At 41.9% G+C, this 14,815-nt stretch overlaps 1 protein-coding gene across 1 annotated transcript in view; it reads left to right on the top strand.

Annotated features, from left to right (window-relative positions):
* Window positions 1-14,815, top strand: part of HOMER2 (homer scaffold protein 2) — a 167,871-nt gene that overhangs the window by 48,854 nt on the left and 104,202 nt on the right. Inside the window, exon 2 of the mRNA XM_066592666.1 lies at window positions 14,331-14,487. Coding sequence (XP_066448763.1) covers window positions 14,331-14,487 — 157 coding nt within the window. The remainder of the gene's footprint in view (window positions 1-14,330; window positions 14,488-14,815) is intronic.

Here is a 14,815-nt window from a genome sequence, read left to right as displayed (position 1 = left end):
GATATGCAATTTCAGTTTGTATTAACACCTCTCCAGAAACAATATTATATAAGCTGCCTGGTGAGAACAAGTGAACTCAAAGTTATGAACATGTCACATTTTCACATTATATCTAGAAATGATAATTTCGGCTGGGTCACAAGCTGCTTACTGTATGAGGAGTAAAGACCCTGGAAGGATAGCAAGGCCAAAAACAGTGGCTGACCGCTGCCTGGCTGGCTGTATGATCGCTAGGACTCATCTTCATTTTAGGTTTTAGATTAAAAATGAGCAATCTGATACTAGCTATAATGTGTGTAGCAATAACATTTAGTGATCTTTATATGCTTCATCAGAGGGGAGCGATTGTTGTCATAAAAGTAATTGATACCATTTTTAATATAATGAGGCCAGCAATCTTCTCAATCAGCAGGGAATATAATGAATGGGAGTTTGTCATTATCTAGTAGTAATTGTGTTAGCAAGCTACAGTGTTTTAGAGAGAATTATCTATTTGCTGTGATCCATGTGTCATTTATCAACTAGAGAGTCTTTCCAATAATGAAAATGAAAGCACTCGTACATTGCCATTTGCATGATGCTGACATACAATCCGCCACACCTCAGTAGCAAAGTCATGTGCATGGAGCCTGTAGAGACCAGGGAGACATAAGGCGCCCCATGTTCTGCTATATTGTCCATTTGCATAGCACCATATTACCAAAATAATCTCATCCAATAGAGTATACCTTGATTTTTATATAAGATTCTGTAGGAATCCAACAGACATTTGTGAGATGCTTAGCAAAAATAAAGGCTCAGACGGTGCAGAGTTCATATGCGCCATTAATACCTATGTCTGAGTCAACCTTGAGCCAGCTACCTGAACCAGGTGGTGATTGAACTCGCAACCTTCAGGTTGTGACTGAGAGCTTAGGACTGCATACTGTTGCCTTAGCACTCTGCGCCACACAAGGGTCTAATGGCCCAAAAATCTCCATAATCCAGATACCAGTAAACATTTGAGTTGGTCAACAAATGCCCTGATCAGAGGCGGGAAAGTGATTGGTTATTGGTAATAAGCAGGAACTTTTCTTCAGGTTATCTGCATGGACACAATTTTTTGTACAGTAATGCATATAGTAGTTATATTCAGAGGCGTAACTTGAAGCTCCCGGGCCCCGATGCAAAACTTGTAACAGGGCCCCAACTATACTGCTTTACTTATAGTACTGGGTTCCCTATATGGAGAAGAGAGGCCTTATGGGCCCCCTAAGGCTCCTGGGCCCGGGTGCAACCGCATCCCCTGCATCCTCTATAGTTACCCCCCTGATTATATTTATACTCTTGGAGAGTAGCTGGAACCTCTGATGAGTATATTGAAGTGACACCTATTTCTTCTTCTTGGAACATTTTTGTATCCGTTCTGTAACTCTGCAGAGTAATACTTTGATCACTTATGTTTGCTGCATACTAAGCCCAGATGATTACATAGTGATTTTTTTCCCCATGAATTGCCATTTATTTTGTATGGGAAGGTTTGACTTGTTAACATCAAGACTGTCTTTCTTGCTGAGCAAATACATCATACCTCTTATCCTCATTGTGTGCCTTTGTTCTAAATAAGATCGGAAACAATTTTCAGACAAGTTGTAATCACAAGATGAACACTGAGAAGGAACTTTTCTTCCCTTCCTGTGGTGCGTCGTATTCATTAAACTTTCATTTACTGTGAATAGAATCTTCACTCAGTATATGACAAAGAACAGTCACTGCTATAGAAATGCTGTCTAAAACCATAGTCTTATTTCAGTGCAGATCTCACTTTTTCTCTATGCATCGTCTTTTGTCATAAAAATCCATGGTCAACTGCTAAATGCCGTAGTTGTCATCCATAGTGACTTGGCAACAGTTGGCCAATGCTGACACGACTTAACTGATTACATCTCAGTGCTCAAGAGAGCAGACATCCATAGCAATGATCCAATGACTTGATAGGTGGCAGTGTGGGATCAGTGAAGAATTACTAAAATATGGTAAAACACTTGGGGGAGGGGGGCTTCAACAGCTGTTTTTAGGTTTCATAGGTTAAATTAACGCAAAGTTCTATAAAATTTAGTTTAGCCCTTAAGAAGGACCTGTTACCGGATGAAGTCGGCTAGACCATCTGCATGATTCTGCATTCAAAACCTCTCTGTTCCTGTATTTTTATTCTTCACCTTGAAGTGCTCTTCTTGGGTCCAGTTCCAGATGCTGTGTGTGAAAAGTGGACAGTCCCCACTATGCATTCTCAGTGGATGACGTTGGACTTGATTGACAGTGCAGCAACCGCCATTGAGAGAGCTGTTGGTAGTGCCCACCTGACACATTGAAAGTTCCAGGAGCTGGACCAAAGAAGAGCCTATATGGGCAAAGAGAGGAAACTATGAAAAAAATACAAGGATGGAGGTCAGTGGGGCTACAGTTACAGAGGCATGCAGCCAGCCCTATTGACTTAATCCATTCACGTCCTCTTAAAAGAGAATTTTTGAGCAAATTTTAATAAAAGATGCCTGCTCTCTGACATCACTCAGTGCTCTGAAGCTATAGACTGAAGCTTCACCTCACAGGCTTCCTGCTTTGCCCACCCCTTGCATACACTTTTCACCTACTACTTGTTTTAAGATCAAATAGGTTTATACATACAAACATTAATAAAGTTTTTACGTAAAGTGATCAAAATTGGATTTACATGTAAGCTATAGCTATACAAGATATAAAGAGATATCCGCATATAAGACACACATAAGATCAGAAGATACAAACCATATATAAATGATATAGAGACAAAGAATAAAACCGTATCTTATTTAGCATCCATGATATGTGGTCAGCAATGTGATCAGTCTAGTTGATTTATCCGGCAACCACATAGGTCGAGAGTAGACTTCACCTGTACCATTCCACGGTGGACTCCACTCTTCCTTTGCCTGAAGCACACTTATTTTATATAGTGGATGACACTATGTGGTATTTTTACAAAATTATCCAATAAGGCATTATACATCCTTTTTCTCATCACTTGTCAGGTGAGGCCTCTTCTAAGTTAGGGCCCTTTTACACTGAATGATAATCGTATGTTAAATGTCCCCAGTAGCTCCATTTTTAGTTATGAACATTTGCCTGGGGTTTGAGTTCAAACAGCTAATTGCAACTAATACGCTGCATTGCCTGAAACTGTGAGGCCTCAAAAATAGTTTATTAGTTCAGAAAAATCCCAGGACACGATTTGGAACCTTTCACGTGGGACAGAATTACGCCGCAGGACGCAACCAAATCCACAGCTGCGGAATTCTACACCAAAATCTGCAGGCCCAACTGTGGATTTTGATGAAGAATTGCAGGCAGGTTTTAAGCCTTTTTCCATTTCACAGGTAGCCTATGGATTTTGGTGCAGAGTTATTGTGGCTTGCAATGTGTCATGTGCCTCTTCCGTCCGGTATGAAAGGTCCCTTATACTCATCTACTTTGCATTGTCCTGCTTTTCATGCATTAATCCACTCTTCCCTCTTTATGACATTTGCAGAGAACCAGCTTTGATGAGCAGCTCTTTTTGGAAAGATCACTATAGCTTGATAGAGTTTTAGTGACCTTATTCTGCCTTCTTCCATTTTTCTCCTGAACAAATTGCATCATTTACAGCTATCATCTTCACATCAAACATATTACCTTGTGCTCTTTCTTACTTCAAGGTGGTGTAGTTTTACCAGCCTGATAAGTAGACATTAGTATTACCAGAAGGGTAAAAAGGAAGTGTTCTGTCTATCAAAAGCAGCCTTCTGACTGCAGTAGGAAAATCTTCGTCTTCCCTTGCTTCTAGTCTATACTCCACAAGTGCCAAGCCACAGTATTCACGTACCTGTGCCCTAATATAATAATAATAATAATCTTTATTTGTATAGCGCCAACTTATTCCGCAGCGCTTATTCCGCAGCACACTTCTCAGAAAGCCTTATAGGAGTAGCTAATGGTTTATCCTGGCGATGTTCCTATTCTTCACTTCTCTCTTTATAATCAGCTACGGTGTTGCATAAACACTACTGTTAATCAAGTTTGGGACAGTCCTGAACAATAAATGGATCGCAGCACACGTATCGCCTGTCAATATGCAGGGAAGAAATTCCTCTCCAGGTGGTGCTCGCTCTTAACAGTCCTGGATCCTGGACCGTATTCCAAGTAGCAGAAAAAGTATGCAAGAGCAGCACTCAGGGGTTGACTCCAAAAACAAAACTTTATTGCCCACAACGTTTCAACTCTTACTCAGAGAGTCTTTGTCAAGTGCTAGGTTACATACACACATGCCAACATTAAATAGTCACTATGACTCCACCTCCACCAATCACATACATAATATCATCAACATATTAAGTAAAGTACACCCTCATTGGGTGAAACAGTTTCGCATTACCGGTGCAGCATAATCAGGTTGATCCAGCCACAGTGGTTTCCAACCCCATGTGTGGCTCCGTCAATCGCTGGAGAGGTCGCACGTTGATGACGTCACTCCTCTCCGTAACTCACGTCCATAGCATCGCGGGATTCATTCAGTGTGTTTACCACACGTACGTCAGTATCAGCTGACAGATCACATGATCGGAGTCTCAACCGGGCTCCCCCCACATATACCAGCCGCTGAAACATATGATATCGCGGGACTCCTTCAATGTGTTTAACAGACGTACGTCACTATCAACTGATAGACCACGTGATCGGAGCCCCCACCGGACTTCCCCCACAAGCACCAGTCGCTGGGATGTAGGGACCTATCATAGTCCACACTCATCTTGCTACCCGTCACTTGTATTTACGCAATATCATAAACAAAGTATAGCTATACATCAGCGACCCCGCTGATACTTTTTCTGTTAATCAAGTTTGGGGATATTATGAACAATGTTCCCAGTAAGTTTTCATGGCTGATGAGCGGACAGTTGGGGACGTGGGCAATGCTGCCTCCAAGATGGGCATTACAGAACATTAATGTACAGTCTAATGATTAGCTTTAAAGCAACGAGGGCCATCTAGCGTCCACCAAGTACTATTGAACAGCATCCAGGTTATTCTGTACATCCTTGGTGGCCTAGGGAGTGAGGAAGTTAATTTCGGTATCTCTAGTGGTCTTGGGCAGTGAAGGGGTTAATGTAAAGTCCTCTGGTGGTTTAAGGCAGTGAAGGGGTTAACATTGTTGTACCTGGTGGTCTAGGGAAATGCTTATACCAGGCTCAATCCTTATAGGAGGCTAAACACTGACAGTTCAGCTTCCGGTTACTCAGATCAGTGCTGAGAGGGGTAAGTATATGGCTGCACAGTTCTCTCTGTGATCAAACAGAGCGATTCAGGAGCGCTCTGCTCAATCATTGAGGGGAGAGCTCAAGGAGTTTGTGTGTATTAGTGTATTATGTCGCCACCGGAAGTTAGATTTAGTTAATACAGCACTGTCAAAAACTGTGAATGCCCCCAGCTTTGGATTGGTTGGGGGCGTGTTTGTTCCACGAAGTGCTGTCCTGAGGACAGAGCAGGCAGCGAGCGCCGCCTGTGACGCACCACACAAGCGGCGGCCGGGACGAAACACGGGGACGCCGGCCGGCAAACTCACGGTGGCCATGATTTTGTCAGCCACCTCACCTAAGCGGACACTGCAGGAGGCGAGGGGAGAGAGCTGCAGCCGATGACACTGCGCCAAGGGTGACAGCAGGAGCCGAGGGCATACAGCAGCAGCAGATTTGACAGTGCCAGGGGTGATGCCGTAAGGAGACACACCAGTAGCCGAGGGGAGACACAGGCAGCACTAATGAGCAGGAGCCAATTCCACTGCAGGAAGGGGAGACCGCAGGAGATGGAGAGGGCGAGAAGAGGAGCCAATCGGACACTGGGGGCGTGACATTGCTGTCAAGCTCTCTAACACTGAGCTATATGTATAGACGGGAGTGGAAAGGAGGCAGAGCCTAATGCTACACTGTTCTAAATAGTGTAGCGTTAGGCTCTGCCTGCTACCTACGGCCATGCCCCCATCCCCATCCGGTCTACACATGCATTCTCCCTTCTACACATGCATTCTCCCGTTCTAGGATGGGTTTCTACAGCCTGCACAGACAGCAAAAATATTGTGGCATCCTGGACAATCCCTTTAATCTACATTTTTGAGAATGTTGGTTCCTGTTATTCCTGGACTTTACAATTAGGCTGGTTTCAGACTAGCTTATTGTAGCATGTCCGTATGCAGGATCCGTAATATATGGATGTGTTGCAGATGACATTACAACTGTATGTCATCAGTATTTAATCAGTATTTGCCTCCAAATATTTTATCTTCTATTGGGCAAATACTGATCTGTATAAAATAGGGCATGCTGCGTTAAAAAAACTAAAAAACAAACAACTGCTGTGAGATATTTGGAAGTGAATAAATACATAGATTTACATTAGCTCTAAATTATGGTGTGCAGAACATAGACCAAATACAGAGCTAAAATATGCTTGTCTGAAAGTGGCCTAATAATAATGTTTGTATAGTCAATTTCTAACATCATGAATGGTGTGACGGGCACTGGAGGAGTAGATCACTCTACTGTATTAATATGATGTACAAATGTATTACCTACAATGGGATTACTTTTAGCTTCACTATATCCAGTACCAGGTACAGGGGAGCATGGGCCCAGACTGTTCACACAACTTCCCCCAACATGCTTCCCCCAGTAGAATATTCTGTGGTAAAACCTTAAAAAAACAGCCAAAACAATAACCATTTGGTGTGGATCTGCCTACATTTAACCCCTTAAATTGTGTGGATCTGTTTCAAAATCCATACCAATTAGTGTGGCTTTTGGTGCAGATTTGCTGTGGATTTTTCTGCTGTGCAACATCCACAGCAAATCTACTGTGTAAGAACTTGCCCCCCACCCAACTCAATTCCACATCAAAGACTATGTCAAAATCTGCACAATTGTTGTGGATCTTGCTGTGGATGCATAGCTGATTTCACCCTTATGATTAAAAGGGTGAAATTTGCTGATCTGCACCAAAATCCACACAAACAGTGCGTATGTTGATGCAGTCTTTGTGGAACTACAGTGGAATTTGGTCCGGATTTTCTGCTGTACAAAATCCACAGTAATTTCTGCTGTCCTTCAGATGTGAAGGACCCTAATAGTGCTTACCGAGCAGTTGCTTTCAGTGATCACAGGTGATGTCTCTGGAATAGTACATATTCGGGGTCCAGATTCACCATGGTGATTTTTTTCCCCAGCCGCGACTTGCCACTGCTCAATCTCCCAACTGTGCTAGAACCGCTAATCAACATTCAATGCCTCCCATAGTAATAAAGTGTTCACTGTGGCCCACTTAGTAATAGTAACCTCTTCAATGGCCCCACTTAATAAAATGAGCCCCCTGTGAACTCAGTTAGTAATAAATTCTCTAATGTTCCCCAATTAGTAACAACATCCTCACTGGCACTAATTAGTACCAGAATTCACAATGTGAATAGGACAGCGCCTTAATACGATATACTGATATAAATAATAATGTGAAGGGAAGAAAAAACGATTAATATATATAGACTTACCTGGTGCTATGTGGGGGTTCTGCTTACCCTGTTTCTGAGGAATTGATAAAACCTATTTCACATCCCCGCATGAGCGCATAAAGGGATATTTTTCCTATACTTGCTTCCATAATTAGTACTGGGGCCCTCTCTGTGCTCTAAAACTATATAGGGAGAATGGCCATGGTAGACAGCCTGGCCCCACTAATGAACCCCCAGATGCAGACAGAGGAATGGGTTAAATTCCTTATTACACCCAGCCTTATCTCTCTGTTGCACAGCAGGACATCATCACTCCTCTCCCTGGCACTCATTGCAGCAGAGCATCAGGCTGTTAGAGGTGTTTAACCCCTTTGTTTCCCTGCAGTGGGAGGTTTAGCACTGTGAATAACAATAGAGTAGATTGAGAGGGCCTCCCTGAAGTTTTGGGCCAATCGCCTCTGTTATAATCTGCCATTGCCAGGAAGTACAGAAATGGCAGTCTCAGACCCTATTATACATGGCGGAAAAGGACCAGTGCTCGCAAATTAAGGGCTAAATCCTGGTCTGAACTTGCAAGTCCACATGCAGCCTAGCAAATAGTTATAAATTGCGAGAGCTAGCGGTGCTTATGTAATATCGCCCTGTTTGGGAAGAAACCGTTACCGGGCATGGATATTCAGCTAAAACCTATTGATGGTGATCTTCCTTTCATCATTCGATTAGATTAGTGATCGTGTTGTTGTGTAAACGTTATTATTAGAGCAGTTAGCATAAATGTGGTTGGTAACCTTTTTTCTTCAAGTCTATTAAAATGGAATTAATGAGTTTGGATTCCTCCTCTTTGCCTTATGCCAATGTGACTGGAACATAATGTCACACGAACTATTAGTCAGCCAATAATAGAAGCAGATAACAAAGCCATGTCTAAAATGCTGAGTGTTGAAGTCATTGAGATGCGGCCTTCTGTTTGTTTATTTATAGGCATACTAGCTTTACACGTTCTCTTCTTCCCTACTAGTTCATGCCACTCAAATAGATTGGACATTATTAAGCAGGAGGCCGCTACTGTAGTCTCTATATCCACACCCGAGTACACGAAGGCTGGTTTCACACAGGCAAGCGTGATATCCGGTTGTGAAACTCATCCCGATATCGCGCTCGCCAACATGCATGCTTGGTTCTGGCAGGAGCCTCTATCCTGTAGGAACAGAGTATCGGACCCGTTGGATTTTCCCAACCATCTACAGTCTGGGAGAGTAAGGAGGTCCCCTACAGATTGAATAAGCTGATGATCTAATCAGGTTTTGCGTGTATAGGTATTTTGTAAATGCTAAAGCGACCCTCTCATGCGGCGGAAATCCGGCCATGGGCATTAGGCCCTAGACTACTGATGTACTTCCAGTGCACAGTGTGCATCAAGTAATCAGAGAAGCAGTGTGGCCATTTTGGTTTGTCTGGGACTGGAAAGATGCTATAGAGAGCTTATTAAAATTTCCAAAAAAAAGGAAAAAAAAAATGGCTGCCATTTGTGTAAAACAAAAAAGCAGAGCATGTAATCTGGTTTTGATTCCTTTCGCAATCCAGTGCTGCAGCTCTGGCAGTCCTCTGCTGTTCTGTTTGCAAGCAGGCACCAGTGTTATTCTGCACTGCTGCCGATTGCTGCAGCAGTCAAATGCCGTACCTCCAGGTTTAGTGGCTGCTACTGCTGAGTGGTGATGCTAGTAGTACGGCACCTGAGCACTGTGATCACCGATTGGCTGCAGCGGTAATACGCTGTACCCTTGTAAACAAATAGCGGGAGGATCGTCAGAACTTCATCGTTGCATTGTTTTGTTTTTTGTTCTTTTAACACAAATTTCAGCTGTTTTTTATTTTTTTCAAAGTCTGATAACCCTTTTAAATATTACTTCAGACATTTAGGCTTCAGAAACTTCAAGGTGGATTTAGGAAAAGTTTGCTTGTTCTAACATCACTCTTTTTGTAAGCCGTTAAAAGGTATCATATCTACAAGATAACTTGGTTTAATTTTTTGGGAAAAACTTTGAAAGTGTTAACCCTTTGCAGTCCAATTTTGGATTCAGGGTTTCCTAGGGGGCTTTTTCTTTCTACCATTTCACAATGGCGCCATCTGCTGGCTAGAGCCAGTACTGCGGTATGGGACATGCTGGAGAGGCCCCCGACAACAAAGCGGCCAGTATTATACAGTAAGAATACCCTGACGGACGTCTTCCGACATCGGAGCTGTACAGGCTTCAATCAGAATGTATTCAGACGTCAGACAGTGGATTGGAAAGGGTTACAACCTTGCTGGGATTGGAGTTTGTATTTGGGGAAAGTGAAAGGCAAAACTGATCTCCCTACTGCTATCTGCAGCATAAGCTTAATCCACAGCCTGCTTTCTTTGCATGCCTAATACTATGAGCTTGTTTAAGGAAGGAGCTTTCATACTATAGATAAAGCAGCAACGTTCCCGCTATTTGATATTTTAGTCTGACCTTTGTACCAGTCCCGTTCCATGTACCTTATTTTTATGTCTTGTTGGCCTCTTCAATGCAGCCTGGCAGAAAACGCATACAGATTTACAAACCAATATCTCTGCACAGCTTTTTCACAAAACGAAAGAATAGACCATAATTGGTGTTTTAAAATATTGATTTTGCCATTGTGCGAGAACAGTACAATACTGCAGGAAAACACAATCAATGCTAGTAATCAGAGTTCAAGTATGATTCTGCTTCTTGGAAATAATATTCTAGAACTTGGCCTGCATCCTCTTCATAGTCTTTGGTCTCCAGGCAACTTTTTGCATTTTAGAAGTATATTAATATTACTGTCTTATATTCTTTTTCTAGATCTTGTAGGGTAGCAGACCTGCAGCCAAGGAGTTGTTTTCCTCCCAGTGTGATCTTTCAGAGAAAGTTGGCATAAAGTTGCAGTAAAATGGTGTAAAATAAACGCCTCGTGCAGAATAGAGAGGGATGCTTTCTGTTGGCACTGCAAAGACAGAAATTATTGATAAAAACTGTGGCCACGCTTTTCTTCTTTTCTCTTACAATTTTGATTGCGGTAAGAGACAAGAATGGATCAAAGGAAAAGGAGATGATAAAGGAGGACTTGCTGAGATGCGTCTTAGAGGACCTGGCAGCTCTCCTGACATATCAGTTTTTTAAGTAAATAATTGTATTCCGTATAAAATAACAATGCTGGGACCCTTTTTCTTAGTTCTTTGCATTTTGCCATAATTCTTTTTTTCTACTAGAAATGTAAGATTAAACTGACAACTGGGTGTTACCATCCATTACACATTATGATATTGTCCAATCAATGCAGTCAGTATTAGACTGTCTAAGGCAGTGTTTCCCAACTCCCGTCCTTAGGGCACCCCAACAGACATTGCTACAGGTGTTCTTACTAAAGGATATCTTGAGAACATGACCTGTTGGGGTGCCTTGAGGACTGGAGTTGGGAAACGCTGGTCTAAGGACACATTCCCTTTTGATGAGGAGAATGGTAACACCTAGTTGTCAATTTATTCACACATGCCTAGCAGGAATAACAGAGGATCAGTATAATTCAGAGTTCTAGGAAAAGATGCTCCAGAAATTGTTTGAGGGACTACTGCACAATTATTTACGAAAACTGACGGGTCACCTTAAAAGGGCCACTTCGGCAAAGACCTTTTTCCATCCCTGCCCCCTCACCTGATTGCCTATGACAGTTACAGGTCTCCTCTGTGTATTCCAGTCACTTTCACATAGTGCAGCCTCGTGTCAGATGCTTATCAGGCACCAACTTCATGAGATTTTTACTTTTACATCAATCCCATGATGCATCAGCACAGCATTTAATGACAAACTATAGATATTATACCATCTCTGCTGCAGGAATAATGCTGACAATACCTTCTGCATTCACCTAAACAAGTAAACAGGAGGATGAGCTGTGATGTCCTTCATTATAACTGTGTGATCATCATCAGTAATTGTCCAAGAAATATTTGTGTCCCCCTCTAAGCAGTTTCTGTGGTAAGGTCCATGCAATAGAATCACTCAGACATAGAAACTGACTAGAAACTGAACACATAATCTCAAGTAAATCTGAGCAGGTCAAAATTGAGATCACATGACCATTTAGGATGAGGAAGTGAGAAGTTTCAGACAGAAGGTCATTACTAACCAAGGTAACACTAGCTCACTTATATATGCTGGGAAGATGGCTACTTAAATTGGAGGTTCCTTGTTATAGGGATACACAGTGGTTCAAACCTTTCAAGATATTGTCTCAGCTTATTAACCCCTTCCTATATTTTAGTAAGTTAAATTTCATAAATCCCAAGTGATTAACTGTTATCAAGAAGTGAGATGGCTGAAATGAAACTTTTTTTTTGAGAATGGAAAGAATCCATACTTAAGTTGGATATCCTGCAAAATCCATGAAGCTATGTCTTTATAGTTGGATTGGTGGTTATTTACTTTGTCTCTTTCTCTAGAACAGTGTTTCCCAAAATCCAGTCCTCACGACCCCTAAACAGGTCATGTTTTCAGGACTTCCATAGTATTGCAGGTGATGTAATTATTGTTGGTGCCTCAGACATTGCCACAGGTGTTCTTGCAATAGGATATCTTCACATGATCACCTGCTGCGGATGTATGTGGATTGGTGTTTGGGCAACGCTGATCTAGAATGACCTTTAACCTAAAGTTAATGGGTGAAATTTACTAAGCTTGATGCTTTATGAATTTTGTCAAAAATCTATTGCGCCACATTTTTATGGGATTTATAGAATACTCTGAGTCTCATAAGGTGGCATATCATAGAAGAAATGGGCACGATGAACTGTGAAATGGCACTGCTTAAAATCCAACAGTTTTGAGACCACATTTAGTGGTATGATAAATTTGGAGCATCTGGTCTAGCAGTACTTTTTTGCGTAAGCTTTCTTCCTTCCGTTTTTGAGATGAGAACAGACTACTTTAGGTTGGTGGTGCAGAATATGAATCTATCCATCAATAGCTGTGCATGCCTTTGAACTCAGTTGTACTGCTCTGTATGTGCATTTGCAAACAAAACAGATTTGCAATTGATTTTCTTAAGAGAAAATGAAAAACAAGTTCTACCCATGTTGGCTTCTATGGATTTCATGTATATAAACTACAAAACCAGCTGTCTTCATATCATCAGATGGCTCTCAACTCTCCTGAAGTCTAATCGAAAGATACCTTTACATGAGCAAATACTGTATTTCTGTTATTGATCTTATATATGGTCGCTGTAAACAACTAAATGGCATTTCCAGAAAAGGATTTTGCACACAATGTTATCTCAATAATCATTAGAAATTAATCGTTTGGTTACTATTTAACAAGGTTACATGTCGGCTCAAGCAAAACTATTTATTTGTTTACATTTTACAATATGAAAACCAACTATTATGTTTTTATGTTTACATAAACTATTATTTGCACATAACGAACAAACCATTGGATGAGATGGGGAAACGAGGGGTTGTGGGTTGTATACATGATGTTTCTCCTATCACAAAATATACAAGTTGACCAAAAAGGGGAATACATTTTGCACTAATCAGGCAGCCTGCTATCTAAAGATAAAATGTGCTAACAGAAGTTTAAAAAAAAATGTAATTGAAAATCCAACACTGTTTAAATGTAACTTTTTGTAGATCTGTTGAATAGTTAATATTACCTTAAATGAATAGATACTGTACCAATGACTTAGGCTTTCTTCCCACGAGTGTATATCGGCCGGCGGTTTCACAGCTGGCCGATATACGCGATCGTCTGGGGTGTAGAAGCTCGTGAATGGGCGCACAAATCTAACGTTTGTGCGCCCGTTCACATGGCATGGGCACTGGCGCATATGCTCTGAAGTCACCATGCCGTCGCCCCTTTCACCTCCCTCCCCCTTGCAGGCTCATCTCTGCTCTCCCCCCCCCCCCACTCGTTCTTTGCAATGGGAGGGGGCAGAGCTAGCGCTTTCCCGTCCTGCCTCCTCCCATTGATGACTATGGACAAGGGGCGATGAGAGGGCGGGAGCTTAGCTTGGCCCACACCCCACCCCTTGTCCCCAGCCAGCAATGGGACAGGTCAGTGCTTAGCTCTGCCCCCGCTCCTTCCCATTTCAAAGAACGAGTGGGGAGGAGAGCAGAAGTGAACCTGCACGGGGGGGAGGAGAGCAGAGGGAGGGAGTTTAGCAGCCACGCTCAGTATTTTGATGCGATTTCCCCCCCCCCCCCCCCCCCGCCCTACCATAATTTGTGGCACGGTTAGGATATGCCCCTTTTGCAGATACAGCAAAAAGTGTGTAAACACATAGTAAATATGGTGCAAAGAATGTTTTTCAATTTCCTGGCAAAATGTGCGCCCTGAAACTGTTGACTTTTTTCAATTACCAAAACCCCAATATGTTTGCAACAGTCACCTGGTGTAATAAAAAAAAAAGTTTTGCAGTTTGCACACTGACTACTGAACCTCACAACAGGCTGATGTTTCCTGTTCTATGAAGAGTAGGCAAGGTGGTCACCACAAAATCAGAAAATAAAAGCAAATAAAATGTTTCAGTACTTGGTTTTATTACTTAAAAAGAAAACTAGATTGTACATTTACTTTAAAGTCCCACTAAGGCTTATTTCTGTTCATCACTGCGGAGTATGTTAGCGCTATATTTTAGAAGTGACAGATTGTGTATATATAGTTCAGAAGATGTGACATTTGCTGTAACTTTATTACTTCATTACCCACTTAACTTTTTTTTTTTCCTCCCCCAGAGAACAACCCATCTTCACCACGCGAGCACATGTCTTCCAAATAGATCCCAACACCAAGAAGAACTGGGTACCTGCAAGCAAACAAGCAGTAACAGTATCCTACTTCTATGATAGCACAAGGAACAGCTACCGAATTATCAGCGTTGATGGGACCAAGGTGCGCACACTATCAGCTGGTTACGTATTAGGTTCTGCTTCATATTCTACTATTTGACCTAACGCTTTACAATGAGCCGTTGTAGCTACTGCTTAGTCTCTACACAGTGCATAATAATAATTGATTTTCTGATGCAATGTTTTATTTTACATTATTATGTAAATCTGCTTGGCGGTGTTAATTTCCTGAGTAAGCCTCTCATTAAAAAGGGTTTTTTGTCACTCAAAATTAAAAAAAACAAAATTCTCCTGGTTCAGCGCAGAAGCTCTGATCACCAACTCTCCAAATGTGGAAGAAGCTGGCAGTGGTCAAGTGCCATTCATTTTGC

This window comes from Eleutherodactylus coqui, chromosome 2 (genome assembly GCF_035609145.1).
Source record: "Eleutherodactylus coqui strain aEleCoq1 chromosome 2, aEleCoq1.hap1, whole genome shotgun sequence".
NCBI lineage: Eukaryota > Metazoa > Chordata > Amphibia > Anura > Eleutherodactylidae > Eleutherodactylus > Eleutherodactylus coqui.
The sequence above is the reverse complement of the archived record's forward strand: the minus strand, read 5'-3'. Positions and strand labels throughout refer to the sequence as shown.